The sequence below is a fragment of the Paraphaeosphaeria sporulosa genome (assembly GCF_001642045.1).
Source record: "Paraphaeosphaeria sporulosa strain AP3s5-JAC2a unplaced genomic scaffold CC84scaffold_1, whole genome shotgun sequence".
NCBI lineage: Eukaryota > Fungi > Ascomycota > Dothideomycetes > Pleosporales > Didymosphaeriaceae > Paraphaeosphaeria > Paraphaeosphaeria sporulosa.
The window spans coordinates 4285094-4302053 of record NW_017253360.1 but is presented as its reverse complement, the minus strand read 5'-3'; the positions used below and the strand labels follow the sequence as shown (position 1 = coordinate 4302053).

Genomic DNA, 16960 nt, shown 5'->3' with positions numbered 1-16960 from the left:
CGTAACGTGAATCGATGTTGCTGGCGGCTCCACGGTCCCTCGTGATCGGTGTGCTGTCGATGGGGTTCAGCTGCAGGCAAAATCACATTTCATGACGCAGCCATCCAACGTAAATGCAAATGAGAGAGGGAATTATGCTTTCCAGCTTTCCTGATGCTTTGGTATACAACCTTCGCAGTATACTACAATACAAGCCAAGCGTATGTGCGCTTCGCTGTGCCCAAAATGCCGTCGGCGCCATTACAAATGCAGCTTCGTTCCGCCATCCATAAAATGCGTCTATGTACAGTACAAGAGATTTACAAACAATATACAGTTGGAATTAATTTTTTTTTCCTCAACCACTTTGCAGGCCGTGTAGGTATTTCGCCAACTTTTTCACATTTTGGGTGACCAAACGAAGAGATGGGAGATGAAGCAGGACTGCCTCGCGGTAGGATTTACGAATCCTTCCCGCGTTTGGCTATTACACTGCTGTCGTCTGGTGGCGGTGCTTCGCCTGACACGGTCCCACGAAGCTCATGCTCCATCCATACAGCCCATGGATCAACCTCATTCGCAGTACCCTGTGCCTGAGGCTGCATGGTCCGTGGAGCATCCTCTGAATTTTCCTTGAGGGCTAGCGATGTGGCGGGCTCCGTGGCCTCGTATGGCTGTTTGGTCTGGATTGGCTCGCCGAGCTCATGCTCCACCCATGCAGTCCAAGGATCAACATGCTCCGCGGTACCTTGCTGCTGAGGGTGCAGGTGGGTCTCAACCAAGTCTGCGTTGATTTCCTCGAAAAAAGGCACCGTCTCAGCGTCTGTAGCCTCATTGGTCTTCATGTAACCTGACACCGCGATGAGAAGATTATCAGCCGTGAAAGCCGGCGCCAGGTAGCCTTTCTGTGGTCTTATGGCGTTTCTGATTTCCTTGTACCATGTCAAAATCGATTTACGATTGTAGCCCTGTTTGACCACATCGTTAAGGACGGTATTGAAAGCTGCCGGTTTCTGTGAAACGGAGCACAAGCTTAAGAATTGTGCATACGCCTTAGCAAGAAGTTCGGGTTGGATGCGGCCCTTGATGCTCGCAATTTCTTCCCAAACGATCAGGCCTCCCTGCCAGTCGGCACGATGCAGGCAATCGTCCAGAAAGCGAGATAGTCCAACCATGCTCAAACCCCAACCGTCGCTCTTCATCTCAAAGTAAATGTCCATCGCTCTTTCGAAGCCAGCGAATGTCAAGACGCCATGCATGAGAGCATCGAATACCATAGGCGTAGGATAAACCTTCTGCAAAACCTTTGTCTCGCTGATACGAATCAGGCGGCCATTCCCCGCTTCGTTGACGGTGACATCGGGTCTTGCCAGCATCAATGCGTTGGCAGCACCTCGCATTTTGGCAACAAATCTACTGAATTGCTCGGGCCGCCGTTGCTCCGCATAATGATTCAAAATAGTGGCGCAGGTGATCTCATCCGGACGGATCTTGCAGCCGTCCAACTCCCTGATGACGTTGTCGACAAGGCGCGGTTGTTCCCACTTTCGAAAGCCGGTGAGAAGGATATTGAAGGTCTGTAGGTTTGGAGCAGCCGTTGAGATGAGCAGATTGTGACAAATCTTGGCCGTAGCTAAAGCGATCTCTTGTGGTTCCTTACGCTTGTCATAGTACTCCTCGAACAATTTCTTGATGGCCACGTTTAGCTGATTGGCGATGTGGTGGAAATCCCCGTCACTGTCCTGGAAGTAACTAGGCTCAGCCACAATCTTTGCACCCGTTCTCATGCTCATCGTATCTTCGGGCCAGTCCTCCTTTTTGGTCGTTTCAAGTGCTCCCATATTCGCCATAATTTCACGTCGAATTGTGAGTCTCTCGTCATCAGTAAGAAGAGCTACGGTGCCGATATGTGGCGACAACGACGCAAGGTCGCCATCTGATAACAAGTGTGCTTCAGATTGGCCAAGTAAATTGTGGACCAACGAACACACTGAGAGCTCCTGCAAGGCGAGTTTCTTCCGAGTCGCTCTGTTGCGCAGGGCCTTCAAGCGCACACTCTCCAATGCCCAAAGAGACTGGGGAGGCAGATTGTATCTGGATCCCGGACCGGGACCAGTGCTAGCAGGCCACTCGAGCAGCGAAGGCCCATTGAGATGGGCGTCCGGGCGCAGCAAGTCCCACAGGACCTCCGGGAGAAGGGCTGCGTGCAATTGCTCCTGCCGCTTGTCCAACACGGCATCGTCGATTATATCCATTCCAGCGGCCTTAAACGCATTGTCCCATTCCAGATCACTAGGAGTTGCTTCCACAGAGCGCAGCGTGTCTCGTTCGGATGCAACGCCTGCGGTGCGTCGGTGTCCCGGCCTTTGTAGTGCGCGCAACTCCTCCTGTATAGTCTCGAACGCGGAGTCCCATTGTCCGCTCCTGTTCCGCTTGGCTTTTGCGTCGATAGCAAGACCCGCTGCGAATACGGTCGTGTAGACGAAAGTTGATGTCGGGGAACCAAAAGCCCATGCGCCTCGCAGGCCAGTCGCTCCGGGGCGTCTTGCCACGGCGGATGCGGTCGCAGCGCATGATATGCACCTACAGGTACCCGGGGTCCGAAATGCCCGGGACCAGAGTGCTGTCATTGCTACCGGGACATGCTTTGAGCTTCGTGCGCTTCCGAAGGAGGTGCGATTGGGTGTCGCGAGCGTAGACGCTCTGCCCGGGACGAAGGACGTCAATTGGGGAATCGTGTAGAATAGATGGGCCACAATGGCTTCGAGCCGCCAATACAAGCTCGTCGGGGGGGGTTCGTCGCTGCCGTCGCGTGGTGTGATGGAAAACTTAGGCTGACCCAGCACGCCGTCTTGGCGGCGGAGGTGGAGCGGAGCGGGGCGGAGACACCGCCTATACCACAGGTCTTCCCAACCGCTCACATGCTCCCAGGCTATGGCGTCGTCACAGGCTCAACCTCCTAGGCGACACGTTCGCTTGTAGTCGCCTACGCCGCACGTGTGCACCCGTCGACCTGATGATGACGGAACCGCGAGATGCGACCTTCCCAGCCGATTGCTACTGCCCAGCTGCCTGTCACTTTGGCCAATACTGTTAATCACAACTCACGAGTCTGTCCTACGACGTTCCGATGACTGATTACCTCTGCTGAAAATGCGTGCAGACGGCCCAATAACTCCGTCCTGCTCAAGATCTTGGTTGAAAGACTTTGAATCCATGTGACGAGGCAGCATTCGACTGTGTCAGAAACCAAATGACACTGAAGAGACGTCATGGTCTTGATCAAAGTCGCCACTCAGCGTCACGATAGGGTTCCGCCATTCAAGAGCAATTCATGGCAGCATACCATATTACATGCATGGAACGTACCACACTTTGTACACACCTACTTTTCAACAAGCTTGATAACGATATCAATTCTTTGGCTCAGCCAAGCCCGAAATTTGTCTCTGTGTCCAGCTTCCCAACGAAACTGCAGTGATATATTATTGAAACCTATCGATTTCCGACCTCTGTTCTGGAGGCCTTTGGAATGTGAACCTGTGCTCAACATGAATATCTGGGGGCGATAGCAACTGGTCCGCCAGAGCAGATTCAGTCTCGAAGCATTTCCGCAGACCATTACTGCCCTTGATCCGAAGACGGCTGGTTCAAGAAGCTAAAAAAAACCTGATATTATCCAACCATTCTGTTCTGAATCCTCGCTCGCTGCCGTTTTAATTGCGGCGCTGCCAAGGGCGGTCACTGCATTCTACTCAGATTAACCGCAATCTACGCGGCTCGCTTCACAGTCGACAACCTTGCAAAACATCATTCGCTTCGGATTACCAAGCTCGAACGCGGAGACGAGCGAATATCAGCGAACGCGTCAGGTCACCCTCGGTGGCTTCGCACATGTCCGCGTGCCGTTTACGCAAAGGTCAGTACCTGTTTCCAAGTGCTCAAAGGAAGTCAAGTCGTATCGCGAGCGATATCTTCTCCAGTATCATGCGCGCCTATCGTGTGCTATTCTTAGCTGTTGTCCTGGTCTTCCAGCACCATCGATTTTAGTATCTGTTCTTGCTAATAATTTCAATTAATTGCTCGCTTAGCTCATTAGCCCCAGGTCATTGCACAAAGATGCCGTAAATAGTCGCAGTACAAATGAATTCGTATCACAACGACGATGTGGCATCTGCAAAACCGTTGTGGACGGTCTACCCATGCTTTCGAAAGCATTCGCATCGGGTACTCCGGACACTTCAATTGGCGCGGGATCATTCGAAGGTCTGGACTCACAGTGCAGTATCAAGATCAGCCAAGGATACGGACATTCATTCACCTGCAAGAGAATCTTCCGCTGTGCGTCGATGCGGCGAGACCCTGAACGAAACCCAATGATCTTACCTTGTCCTGTCAACATGGACGCAGCCCGTATTTATGGTCCCGAGCACCTTCAGTTACCTCCTTCATCTGGAGATTCTGGGTGCCGCATGCATAGTACCTGTTGCCCAAACCATGGGCCCAGCCCGTCCAGAGGCACTATCGCGGACTGCATATCCCTGCTTCCATCAGCTTCGGCGCAGACTGCCAGGGTCAATCACCCCACATGATCGTCGTGCCACCCATGTACATCCACTTCAGTCATGCTCGGGGTTGGTTATCGGGTGTCTCTCGCGCGTTCGCCTATCAGTCGCCTTTCACGCCGTGCAATCTCTCCCTTACGAGACCCGTCTAGTCTCTGTCGCAAAAGGAACATGTTATGGCGGATGATGCGGCATGGTTTATCCAAATTGACGATACGGTAGTGGTTGCCATCAACGCAGTGGCATGGACCAAATGTGGATAGCTCGTCATCTTTCGAAGCCGGTGGCAACCGTGGCACTTAAACGTCAAGTATATGAATATGGCTCTTGTCATGTCTGTGGTCGATCCAAACCATACTCCAAAGCCCATTCTACTCCTACTTCTTCTTGACACTTCCCAGCTCTATCAAGGGCCCACACACAACACTAGTATCCTCTCCTCAAATTAATATAGAGAACGCCATGCAGTACAGGTCGATTTCGGTGATGGCCGCTGCCGCCTTCTTCGTGAACGTGAGCGGACTGCCTATTGCGCAGCCGGAGGTATGGACTCTCTAGCACTTGTCGTGCGATGCCCCCTACCAACAAATCGGTATTGACTCTTTGCAGGTGCAAGGCACTGTCAGCACAGGTCCACCAACCTTCGAACTTGGACCGCCCTCTACCGTCATTACTTGGGGCAAGGACAGGCGTGATGCCAATGCTCCTACTCCGACCGACTCTTTTTGGCTCGGCAAGCCCACTACCATTGTAACCTGGGGAAAAGAAAAGCGTGACACGACCCCTCCTACGTTCGGACTAGGACCGCCGGACTCCATCATCGGATGGTCGAAGGAGAAGAGGGACTCGACGAAGCCTGATGACACGATCATACTCACTCCTCCTTCGACAGTAGTGACATGGGGCAAGGAGAAGAGGGATTCGACGAAGCCTGATGACACGATCATACTCACCCCTCCTTCGACAGTAGTGACATGGGGCAAGGAGAAGAGGGACTCGACGAAGCCTGATGACACAATTGGACTCGGCCCCCCTTCGACGGTGGTTACATGGGGCAAGGAGAAGCGCGATACGACCCCTCCTACGTTCGGACTGGGTCCCCCGGATTCCACAATCGGATGGGGAAAGCAGTAGGCTTATGTGTGTCCCTTTATCTCGAGGATGTAAACTGGTACCTCGCCTTACCAGCCTGGCGCCTTGGTGCTAAGAGTTCCTTATTTCTATTCTTGTCTGGGAAAAGTAGGAGAAGGGCTGGTGTTTTTAGCAGTGATATCCGTCCGTACCATCACCATCTTTATTGAATTATTTTTTTCGTCGTCTCTGGCGGTAGCTAACTTCATTGGTTGACCGCCCTCCCCAATCGCCAACGGTATTGGTAGTCACCGCCAACGATACCAGTCACTGTTATGTGTGTTCATTAGCAATCTATGTTTCTAGCGACTTCACCATTTCCCTATGTATGAGCAGATATTGTCACTGCCGTTAGCGAACTTTAGCAATCAACTGTATGGTAGGGGAAATACTCGTAATATAGGATGATAAAGATGGAGCAATACAAAAAGCTCAAGGATACAAGGTGAGAGAGAGAAACACTGGAACGATTTGTGTAGTGAGGACAGTGGAGGAGCTTGTAAGGAATGCTGCTGGATATGTCGTTTAAACCGCCCAACCTAGAGCATCTAGCTTGTGAAATAGGAGGAGAGGAGTGTCCAACGTCTCTGTGCCTGGTGTACCAAGGCCCGCGCCGCGACTCCCATCACAGACTCGCAACGAACCTTGACCCCACTTCTCCGCCCACTCGTCTTAGAGAACTCGAAATCAACTTCATCCACCCTTTCCAGCATATCGAGTCTATCGATCAACGCATTAAAACGTCATACCTTACAGCCCCGTCCTCATACGACCTGTTCAGCACCAGCCTGCGTATTGCATCTTACTGGCTCCGACGCATGCGGCTTTTTGCAGTCCTAGATGAGACGGTTTTCTGGCCGAAAGATGGCGATGATCCGCCCACGTGGCCATGTCTCGAGGTTCTCAACGTGTGTTTCCATATGGCGACACCGTGAGGCAAATGGTACTTTAAAGGTTTGTGTGAGTCCGAAAAAGGGTAAATTGGGGGGTACGAGCTCGCAGAACGTGCATATCCTCCGCTAGAGACCGCCAACGACGAGTATTGGTGCGACCGCGCGGAAGAGATGAACTGGGACGACTCATCCGATGCACGATTTCGCAATATTCCCGACAGCAAGGCTATATGCCATTCTTAGAGGCCTTTGCGAAAGCTGCGGCGCGTATGCCTCAACTGACGTCTGCAGTTCTTTGGTGCCCGTTGTATTTTAGGACGCAACCGGATGATGTGGGAAACCTTTCGGATTACCTATCAAGGCCCATCCCGGGCCTCTGTCCATCCAAACCGACCAACCTGGCGTGGGGTATCGCGTACAGGAAACCGAATTAGCAAGCGTTCAGCACACGACCTAGCGAAGATAACGCCACTGAAAATCATATGTGGTAGTTGGTCGAGGCTCAGTGGCGCCCAAGATCCCAACTGCATGAGCTTTTTTAGGACATTGGCCGTGGAAACCACGGTGATGGATTGGCATGATCAGTATTATGGAGACGGGCTTAGGGAGGGGAACATATTCGAGAGACATTAGTGGAGATTTTGGCCTAGGCGATTGACAGTTCTGTAGCTATCAACACCCTCGCTGTGAACATCATAAAGCTCCATTCACTGGCCTTTGCTGGTGCCTGGCGGAACTTCGACATTGATATTCACCTGCGAAGTGGCCTCAGCACAAGTCAGGTATGAGGCAGCCTGCGGAAAAGGGCATGTTGTCTTGTTGAATTGTGGCAGCCTAGGAAAGTCGGAGCGAACCGTCTAAGGTCTGTGGCGGTGAGCATGCGGCTGACGAGCTTGCGATAGTCCGAGGATCCAAGACAAGGGTGCCGGATACCGTATCACAGCGCGAAGTATGATACCATGTAAGACTGGCTGTTGCGTCCGGAGTGTGCACGATGCAAAAGGCCGGCTTGCAATAAAGGACAGCAAAGCAACGCAGACGTGCACACAGCGCGAGGCTGCGCAGGCACAGCGTGTTTGGAAACGCACATGGATGCCTCCCTGAGCCGATTCGGGCAAGGTGGAGATAACACCGTGACGCCTTGGGTCCCAAGTACGCGAGTGGACTGGAGTCTGGAGAGGGTGGGAACCAGATCCGCGAACGTCGCGGCTGCCTTCGTGCGGAAATACAACGTGTTCTTTATCACCCGCGGCGTCGGAACGCTCTTAAAGCAGTGCTGAATAGCAGAGGCGCCGTGCACCCACCCGTGGAGGTTTACAGTTGCGAACAGCACGCCCGCGGCAGTCACGTGTGCACCATTGGCTCACTGCCCTGTCGCCTTACTGCCCAGAATCGGTGCCGCCAAGAGACTTTTCCCGCGCCCCAAACCACAACGTCTCTTCAAGCCCTTCTTGTACATCAATTAGATTGCTTCCACGACCACCCCATCTCGCACCACCCCCGCGCCCCTTGAACTGTACCCGTAAGTTGCTTCACCCGCCCATCCCTCGCCGCACCTGCCCGTATTTGCCACGCGTTCGAGAGCGGCTGCCATGGGGATAGCAAGCCTCGACCGCAACCTGGCACCGGGCGCTCGACACCGCGTGCGCCGCCTCGACACGCTGCTCAACGCCGCAGCCGCGGTGCTTTTGATCCAACGACCGCTTCTCTGACAGTGTCCCCGCGCAGGTTCAGGAGCGTCACTCACCGCCTCCCGCCCCCCTTCACACCGTAGCTCCACACACGAGCACACGCCGCAATCATGGGTCTCACATTCTCGAAGCTGTTCGACAAGCTGTGGGGAAAGAAGGAGATGCGCATCCTGATGGTTGGTTTGGACGCCGCCGGAAAGACCACAATTCTATACAAGCTCAAGCTCGGTGAAATCGTCACCACCATCCCCACCATCGGTGCGTGCACCCCGAGCCCCGCACCCGCCGCGCGCCATCGCTGACATCGCATTCTGCAGGCTTCAACGTCGAGACCGTCGAGTACAAGAACATCCAGTTCACCGTGTGGGATGTCGGAGGCCAGGACAAGATCCGCCCTCTCTGGAGGCATTACTTCCAGAACACCCAGGGCATCATCTTCGTCGTCGACAGCAACGATCGCGATCGTGTTGTCGAGGCCCGTGAGGAGCTCCAGCGCATGCTGAACGAGGACGAGCTCCGGGATGCCATGCTCTTGGTCTTCGCCAACAAGCAGGATCTTCCCGTAAGCATACCACGCCGAATCACTCTTTACCGAAATGCGACTAACGCGCGCTGCAGAACGCCATGAACGCTGCCGAGATCACTGACAAGCTCGGCCTCCACAGCCTCCGACAACGCGCTTGGGTATGTCGACCCATTTAGATCGCACCGACACTAGCTGACAACCACTACAGTACATCCAGTCCACCTGCGCCACGAGCGGAGACGGTCTGTACGAGGGTCTCGAATGGCTGAGCAACTCGCTCAGGAAGGCTGGCCACAACTAAGCCGATGCACCCCGACCGCCGCGATGACGATGCGACATGCCACCGTGCCCAGGTCTGCCTGCGACCCAGACAACCCTCTCTCAACCCCGCCTTACCACCCCCTAACGACCTCGGAAGAACCTCTACAAGTGTGTCTGTGCTTGCGTGTTATTCAAATCGGATGGTGGAGCGGACAGATTTCCTTTTCACCACTGGAGTTTGTGAACTGCCATGATCGCTACATCATTAAATGTCACGGATTGTTTGGTGGTTCAAATCGGAAATAGTCTACCGGGTACTCTACAGTGCTACTATCCAATTTGAGCCTTTGCTTTTGCTACAGACTGCTGCTCTGCAGTTTCCCTAGCGGTTGCCTGCCTGTGATATCATGACTCGGCTCATTAGAACCAGGGGGTGTTGGGTTGCAAGATTGTTTCCATTCACAACGAGCAAGTCATAAGTCTTCTATATCATGCCGAATGCACATCCCAGAACCTGAACGCCCACTCCACCTATGCGACCAATTTCCTCGCCAGCTTTCCACTCATCCCAAACGACACAGGCCGTAAAACTTTGGACCGCCCTCGTCCCGTGCCAGACACCAGCCATTCCAGACGGCGGCTCCCCGCTGCATGCACGCTAAAGCGACCAACAAGCAAAACCCTACACGGCCACACCCTGTGGCGCACCGCTCGGAGGCGCACCCTCCTTCAGCGCCTGCGCGGCCTGAGGCGGCGGCGGCAGCAAGCCCTTGGATAGCCAGAGGTCAACGAGGGGCTGCATGGGCTCGATCTCCTTTTCGGTGATGAGGTTGAACAGCTTGCCCACGTTGATGAAGTGAACGAAGCAGGTGTTGAGCTCCTTGTAGGCGCCCGCGTGCCAGAAGGGGTCGAGCCAGTGGCCGTGGTAGATGTGAGCGTAGCAGCGCATCATCTGGCGATAGATGCTCTTAATGTCGCCCTCGAAGGTCTCGGGGAACCCGGAGCTCTTGCCGAGCCATTCACGGCCGGAGAGCTGCGAGAGGGGGGCATTGATGCTGGTTGGGCCGAGGGGCTGAGGGGTAGATGATGGGGTGAGGGAGCCGGAGGCGTAGCTCGAGGCCGAGTCTGAGAAGCGGGCGGTGTCGGTGGGGAAGATGGAGGGGTCGGTGATTTTGCCTGAGATCCATTTCTGAACGAGGTTGATATACTGGATAGCGGGGATCTTGATGGGCTTCTTGTTGTTGTCGAGCCATGTGTAGGTGTGGCCGCTGGCCGACATGGTGGGGCACACTTCTGGGTTGCAGCAAGGCTTCCCGGTCCTCTCATCCGGCACCTTGATAATGTTGATCATCTGTTCCAGCAGGCGGTACTGCTCGACGACTGCTCACGCGAGCTGGATCAGTACTGATCACGTGAGCAGAGGGACCATATCGTACCTTGGTGCGCCAGCCACTCGCCCTCCTCGACGAGGTTGGGCTTTGCAGCCAAAGTCATGAAGTTACCGCGGACAATCAAAGAAGAGTACTCTTCGCGAAAGAAGAAGGGTGGGCGGCGCGAACCAGAGGGGGCCCCCTCCTGAGTAGCTTGGCTCTCAAAAGACATGGCGGAGGACAATGCGGGGGAATGGGGCATGGGGGGAAAGCTTGGTGTCTGGCCTGGGGCGGCAGAAGGCGAGTACGGTCCGCTGGTGGTTGGTGAAGGGGTGCCGTTGCCGCCTTTGCCCTGCTGGTTGCTGCTCTTGTTGGAGCGTCCGGCCAGTCCTTGGCGTCTGGTGGGAGTTAGAAAGCGGTGCAGGTATGGAGGGGAGACACGAAGGACTCGATTTAAGCGAGGAAGGTGACAATTAGTGAAGCTTAAAGGAGACACAGAGGGTGAGACACAGCACAGTGCAGCTAGTGAAACAAACGTCGACTGAGCGGTCCGGAACACGCAGACGCATTGCTGCTGCAAGCAGCTGGGGGGAGGCCCATGCCAAGCACTCACACGCTGGAGAAAAAGGACGCCATAGCCGGCTGCAGATGGGGTGCGGCGGACACGGTCGGCGCAGAGGTGGAGTGCACTTGATCCGGCGGCGCGAAAGGTGAATGTGAGGGAAGCAGGCGGAGCGTGGGCGCTGGTGATACGCCTCAAATGGCCGTCGAAGGGGGCAGGGGCGTGGACGTGGGCGTGGAGCCTGGAGTCGCCCTGGAGACGCTAGGCCGCATGGGGCCAGCGCGAAGCTCAGTGTCGGTTGGTCGTCGTGCCACTCCACGGTGGACTCGCAGCACATCGCCGCTGCCTCTTCCTCGCGCAATCAATTCTTCGCTCGCATCGACGCCCTGATCGCGCGGTCGCAATTGCGTCGTGCCTACAGCCCCCGCCTCGCACCTCTGCATTCCCTTCGCCTCGGCCAACCGACTGTGTTAACGCGACCATGAGCGATCTTTCGAATGCGCCGTCCGAGGACGACGACTTTCCAGGCAGCGCGCCCGCCGCAGAAGAAGAGGCTGCCGCAACGCCTGCGGACGTCGAAGACGACGACCTGGATGGCGATCTCTTCGGCGACGACGACGACGCGGACCAGCCCGAGTAAGTTGCTCACTGCCCTTTGCTGTGCTGCGGCGCTGACTTCACGCGCAGGCAGCGCAAGCTCGACGATGAAGACCTCGACTCGGGCGACGACGAGGGACGCAACGACCGCGCGGAGAGGGACACGCCCGACGTCGAGACGCAGAACCAGAACTTCACGTTCGAGGACGCCGAAATCGCGCGTCACCCCGTGCCCGAGCCCAGCGACGGCGAGCTCTATCTCCTCAAGATCCCGACCTTCATGTCCATCGACCCTACCGCCTTCTCCCACAAGACGTTCCAGCCGCCGACAACCGACCACCACTCGAATAAGCCCGCCTCGGACCATTTCTCCGCCTTCAACACTGCCATGACTACCATCCGATGGCGCCGCTCGCCATCGGACCCCTCAAAGCTACAATCCAACGCACGCATATTGCGGTGGTCCGATGGCTCGCTCACGCTGCAGCATGCCAACGACCCGGTCAATCACTACGAGATCAGTGCGCAGATGCTTGCGCCCCCTCAGGCGAACCCTGTAGTGCCCACGCCTACCATGCTCAAAGGCAGGCGGAGAGACGAGCACAACAAGGAGAGCTACACGTACCTCGTGGCGCCTTGCGAAGGCCCCAACGTCTTGCGCGTAACGAACAAGCTCACCACCTTTTTGTCTGTGGCCCCAACATCCAACACAAAAGACCAAGCGTTGGAGAAACTGCAGAACGACCTTGCAGCCGCTGCGTCCCGAGGCCGCGATGACGCCAACCAAGCCATCTCCTTCATCGACGTAAACGAAGATCCTGAGCTTCGTCGACAACGTGAAGAGGTGCAATACAAAGAGAAATTGAAGCAGCAAAAAGCGCGCGAGAAGCATGCCATCAGAGAGCAGGAGCGGAGTAATCGCGTACTGGGCAAGCCTAGGGGCGGCTACGGTCTTGATGCCGACATGCTCGAAGGCGGTGAGGGCCGAAGGAAAGGCGGAGCCAAGAAGCCGCGGACGCAGGCTCGTCGTGGACACCAAGACTGGAGCGACGATGAAGACGACGCTTATGCTCGACGTGGAGGCAACAAAGAAGACGAGTACGATGAGTCGGACGACTTCATCGCCGACAGCGACGAGGAGCCTGAAGTCGTCGACGACGACGACGATGACGACGATGGCATTATTGAAGAGCCACGGAGCCGGAAATCAGGAAGCCCGAAGCGGGGTAGAGGCAATGATGACGACGAAGACGAGGATGTGGTCGCTCGGTCGAAGAAGAGAAGGGTGGTTGTGGACGACGACGAGGATGACGAGTAAAATATTGCAGGGCATCGCGGCAGAGAACCGATGCTTCCTCTGCTATAACTGTTTATGGACATGGCCGTACAGCAGCGATGCCTCAAAGGACACTGCGCCTGGCCAGCGGGAAGATGTCTTTGCGCGCAAGTACCAAATGTATCATCATTTTGTGGGTTCATTTACTACTTTGCATAGCCTGGAGTTTGGCTACTTTGCATCGGATACTAAGTCATCTCAACAACCCTAGATCACCTATCAAGCTTTTCGTTACTATACGTCTTTGCAGGAGTGCCAGAGTCGTCTACCAAAAGGTCTCTCCAATCATCTGTGACGCAATCAATGGGCTCTGATCGAGACTCACACTTGGCTTGCCCTGCGAATGGGCTCGCCTAAGAAGTGAGGGCATTATCTCGTGTAGCCAAAGGAAAGTTGGACAAGAGCTTGAGCACAGGGAGGGGTCTGTGTTACCAATCCCACCTTGGTAGGCCAGCACACGATGCTTCTGACTAAATTCTGAGGTGTATATTCCGTGACAGAGAGCTCCTTCTACAAAGCCTCGTACCCACCACTTACTACTTCCGCCGGAACCCAATGCAGGAACCATCCGCATACGGTAGTACCAAGTGCGGAGCGTGTCTTCCTTACCGGTGTAACTTTGGTTTCACAACAAAGCGTGGGACTTACGCTCACCATCTCAAATCTCGACTACGGGACAAGATGGACCACCTCGACGACATCGAGAAGCTCTCCAACCGCATTTCGAGTACGCACAAGTTCGCCTATACCACGGTTCCGCTGCTCACACGCTACAGGGCATGCGCACGTCATCTTTGGCGCCTTATACCCCAGCGCACACACTTTCGAAGTCGTCACCACATGCTATCCACGCGAGGCACCAGGCGATGCCGGCGGTAAGTAGGCGCTCGATTATAACACAAGTTCCCTCTACTAAGTCTTTCTACGTACAGGCGTTGGTATGCGCGAGTCACGCAAGGACGACTTCTACACAGCCAAACTCGTCGCTTTCCTCGGTGATAACTTTAAAAACTGCCTGGTATTGAAGCAGAGCGCTGCGAGACCATCGGACAAAGGCGCGATTGAGGCGCTGTGGAATGAGATCCAGTCGTGCATGTTGGACATTCGACGTAAGTTCTATATGTAGCGCAGTGAAAGTTGAAGGGACTTAACTCGTGGACCACCTGTCCTTGGTTGAACAAGACGTTCCTGACTGGAAGAGCAGCGTTTACGACCGGTGACGGCAAGACTTGGCTTAGACCTCGAGCGGCACCATAAGAGTATCATGAACGGCGTATCGGGGTTTTCGTGGCTTTTCAACAGATTGTTCGATGTCAATTTCTTCATGGGTTCGGTTTTGCGCAAACTTGCGAATCTAAAAGATCATATCATACATTCCAGCTTAAATTAACATAAACGCGACCATGCAGCCGCCGCTCTCTATATTAATACAGTCAGGGCCTTCAAACAAAGCTAACATCTAGCTATCAATTTTCCCCTCTCCACTGCTCAGCATGACATCCGCATCAGGTCCCTCCGGCATGCAGTCATTCCTACCTCCACCAAAATCTTCCTCCAGTAGTTTCTGGGTAGCCATCTCCTTTTCGGTGGCGATTTCTATACCTGCTCCCGCTGCGGCCTTCAGACCATCTGCCATCGAAATCGTAACTTGCTTCATTGGAGCGCATGTATCACCGCCAGCAAAAACACCTCTCACACTTGTCGAGTTGAACATCGGGTTTACGATTTTGATATGTCCACCCATAGCCGGTTCGACACATTCCACTCCTAGCTGATCGATCAGGTCCTGCGACCTGTTCACTGTGGCCGTCTTTATTGCGATGAAGCCTAGGGTAAGCGGCTCGCCTTCCTCAAATTCTACAGTGACACCTTCTTCATGCGTAGGACCGTTGTTGACCAGGCGCTTGATCTTCCTCGAATCGACCTTCGCGCCCCAGGCTTCACATATCCTCAGTTGCTGCTTGATAGCTGCAACCTCGGGCACAGCACCGTTCGTCAGCACCGTAACACGTGCGTCGAAGTTGAGCGCCATGTTAGTGAAGTGCGCCGTCTTGGGGCTGCAGTCGAGGATACCAATCGGCATCCCGCGCTGCTCGAACCCGTCGCACGCGAGACACTGGTAGATGTGCTGTGGCCAGTTCTCCTTGAATCCCTCGATGTCCGGGTACACGTCCCGAGAGCCCGTCGCAAGAATTAGCTTCTTCCCCTGGTAGCTCTGTCCTTCCCCATCTGTGACTTCGAACCCATCGTAATTTTCCTTGCCCAGCTGCTTCTTCGCGGCTTGCGTGATGGTGACGTTCTCGAACCACACGCTAGGATAGCGCGAGGTGATTTGCTCGCGGGCTATGCTGCGGAACTCGTAGGGGTTGATGTGGTCGCGGGACGGTACCGTATGCATGTGCGTTATGCCTTCGTTGCGGTAGGATTGCGAGTCAAAGACGATGGCTGTGGTGCGGGTGCGGGCGTATGCTAGGGAGGCGGCGAGGCCCGCGGGTCCGCCGCCGATGATGAGGGCGTCTACTATCTGGGGACGGGGAGGCATGGTTGTGAGATTGGTGGGTCAGATGAAGTGGCGATTGTATCCAGTAGGAGGAGGTTCGGGCAGTTATCTGTGCGTGACGATGTCAGGTTCGCAGTAATTTATGCTGCTGATTACCCTTTTAAACGTGAACAGCGGTTGCTTATGTAGAAAACGGTGAGTCTGAGCTGGTATGACTGGAGCATGAGGCGTAGGAGGGAGCACCCTGATCTCTCCGAAAAGTTTCCCGGCGAACGGGAAGACGCTTGCATGATCAAGACAGTATGAGGACGCGGGGGATATTTTTGCACAGGATATGTGACTATTGCAACATCGAAGCACGTATTCAAGACAGTGTTCTGCGCGAACGAGTATCGGTGGGATAGCGTGTCGATGATGTGTGGATGGTGGACGCTAGCAAAGTCACCCTCGCCAATCGGACAGTTTCTACATCAGCGTCGCTTCCTTTCTCTCCTCTTCGTGGGGATTACGTTGTATCCGGTTACAACGCATACCTTCTTTCTTCGGCAACATTAATGGACGATTGACGGCAAAACACTTTTGCGTGTAATCACTCCGCTAGCATGGATTGAGCAGATGCTGCTTACCCCATCAACGTTGTTCGTAGCAAATAGGATCTGAGTATGAGAAACCCCAAATCAAAATGATCTCAACGATCAGTAAACAGAAAGATACGGATTCTACGACCTTTACATTCCTGCCTCAATTGCGTTTTCTAATCTCCAACTGGTCCACCTCAGTACGAGTCCCCAAAACCACCTTGAGATGGTCCCCACCACTTTTCATGGTCCGGGATGCTACCTCCACATGGCAGCATTACTCATCCGCTTAAGAAGTAAGGGCCGTGCCCACACCAGGCGGACCGGCAAGAAGGATGATAGTTCCCTCGTCTAAAATCTGGTAGTTAGCAACTAATACCTTGCTCTAAGCTGGAGATTCTTGGCCCTAGTGCTGCACGAAGTGGTTAAGACCGGTATTGCAGATTTGGTTGTCTGCAAATGCCATCAAGAGGACCATTCGCTATTCGTTCAAGACCAAGTTGTCATAAGGATGGTCGTTCCACTCTAAGTCAGCCAAGTCGTCTACGGTGAACAAGCCTGCACAACTCGTCAGCACAGTTGAGGTGGAACTTATACAATGATTCCTTACACCATTCTTTTCCTTGCATCTCAAAGCCTGTCATGCGAGGGACAGTCGGCAGACATTCATCATCAGCGAGAGGCCTCAGATCTCGTTCCTTTGGCTCTTGTCGTTACTCCCTTCGCTTTCAGCGGGCGTATCCTTCCCACTGTCTTCCGTTTCATCCTCGTCATCATATATTCATATTCTTGTCCTTCTGTTGGTTAATTATCGAGATGCTGTTACCCAGTCTAGCGGCAGTTGCACCCTGGCAGAAATAGTAGGCTTAGGCGTGAGCATCTACGACAAAACGGCACGCGATCTAGTTACATATCTACTGATAGTCCCATTGCATTACAGGCGCGACGGAGTAGCCACATTGGGTGGGTAA

The 16960-nt window shown here is 54.4% G+C and overlaps 6 protein-coding genes across 6 annotated transcripts; 3 read left to right on the top strand and 3 right to left on the bottom strand.

Annotated features, from left to right (window-relative positions):
- Positions 1 to 144: 144 nt before the first annotated feature.
- On the bottom strand, positions 145 to 2781 carry CC84DRAFT_1160007 (uncharacterized protein). The gene has a single exon (XM_018177379.1). The coding sequence runs from the start codon at positions 2607 to 2609 to the stop codon at positions 441 to 443; it is 2169 nt and encodes a 722-aa protein (XP_018043109.1). The 5' UTR covers positions 2610 to 2781; the 3' UTR covers positions 145 to 440.
- Positions 2782 to 5006: 2225 nt separating this feature from the next.
- Positions 5007 to 5678, top strand: CC84DRAFT_1171416 (uncharacterized protein; the record flags this gene model as incomplete). Its single annotated transcript, XM_018179911.1, has 2 exons — positions 5007 to 5087; positions 5154 to 5678. The coding sequence occupies 2 exons, from the start codon at positions 5007 to 5009 to the stop codon at positions 5676 to 5678; spliced, it is 606 nt and encodes a 201-aa protein (XP_018043108.1).
- A 2346-nt stretch (positions 5679 to 8024) lies between these two features.
- CC84DRAFT_1192816 (ARF/SAR superfamily) lies at positions 8025 to 9513 on the top strand. The gene is made up of 4 exons (XM_018181261.1): positions 8025 to 8517; positions 8577 to 8821; positions 8878 to 8943; positions 8994 to 9513. Exons 1-4 carry the CDS (start codon positions 8370 to 8372, stop codon positions 9084 to 9086), a joined length of 552 nt encoding a protein of 183 aa, XP_018043107.1. The 5' UTR covers positions 8025 to 8369; the 3' UTR covers positions 9087 to 9513.
- On the bottom strand, positions 9460 to 11183 carry CC84DRAFT_158026 (protein kinase-like protein activator). Its single transcript, XM_018185413.1, has 3 exons — positions 11030 to 11183; positions 10483 to 10814; positions 9460 to 10426 (listed from the first exon to the last, which is right to left on the bottom strand). The coding sequence occupies exons 1-3, from the start codon at positions 11050 to 11052 to the stop codon at positions 9729 to 9731; spliced, it is 1053 nt and encodes a 350-aa protein (XP_018043106.1). The 5' UTR covers positions 11053 to 11183; the 3' UTR covers positions 9460 to 9728.
- Positions 11184 to 11306: 123 nt separating this feature from the next.
- CC84DRAFT_1109415 (uncharacterized protein) lies at positions 11307 to 13221 on the top strand. Its single transcript, XM_018175224.1, has 2 exons — positions 11307 to 11614; positions 11666 to 13221. The coding sequence occupies exons 1-2, from the start codon at positions 11460 to 11462 to the stop codon at positions 12891 to 12893; spliced, it is 1383 nt and encodes a 460-aa protein (XP_018043105.1). The 5' UTR covers positions 11307 to 11459; the 3' UTR covers positions 12894 to 13221.
- A 200-nt stretch (positions 13222 to 13421) lies between these two features.
- CC84DRAFT_1192812 (FAD/NAD(P)-binding domain-containing protein) lies at positions 13422 to 15780 on the bottom strand (the record flags this gene model as incomplete). Its single annotated transcript, XM_018181260.1, has 2 exons — positions 14448 to 15780; positions 13422 to 13447 (listed from the first exon to the last, which is right to left on the bottom strand). The coding sequence occupies exons 1-2, from the start codon at positions 15451 to 15453 to the stop codon at positions 13422 to 13424; spliced, it is 1032 nt and encodes a 343-aa protein (XP_018043104.1). The 5' UTR covers positions 15454 to 15780.
- Between the last annotated feature and the right edge of the window lie 1180 nt (positions 15781 to 16960).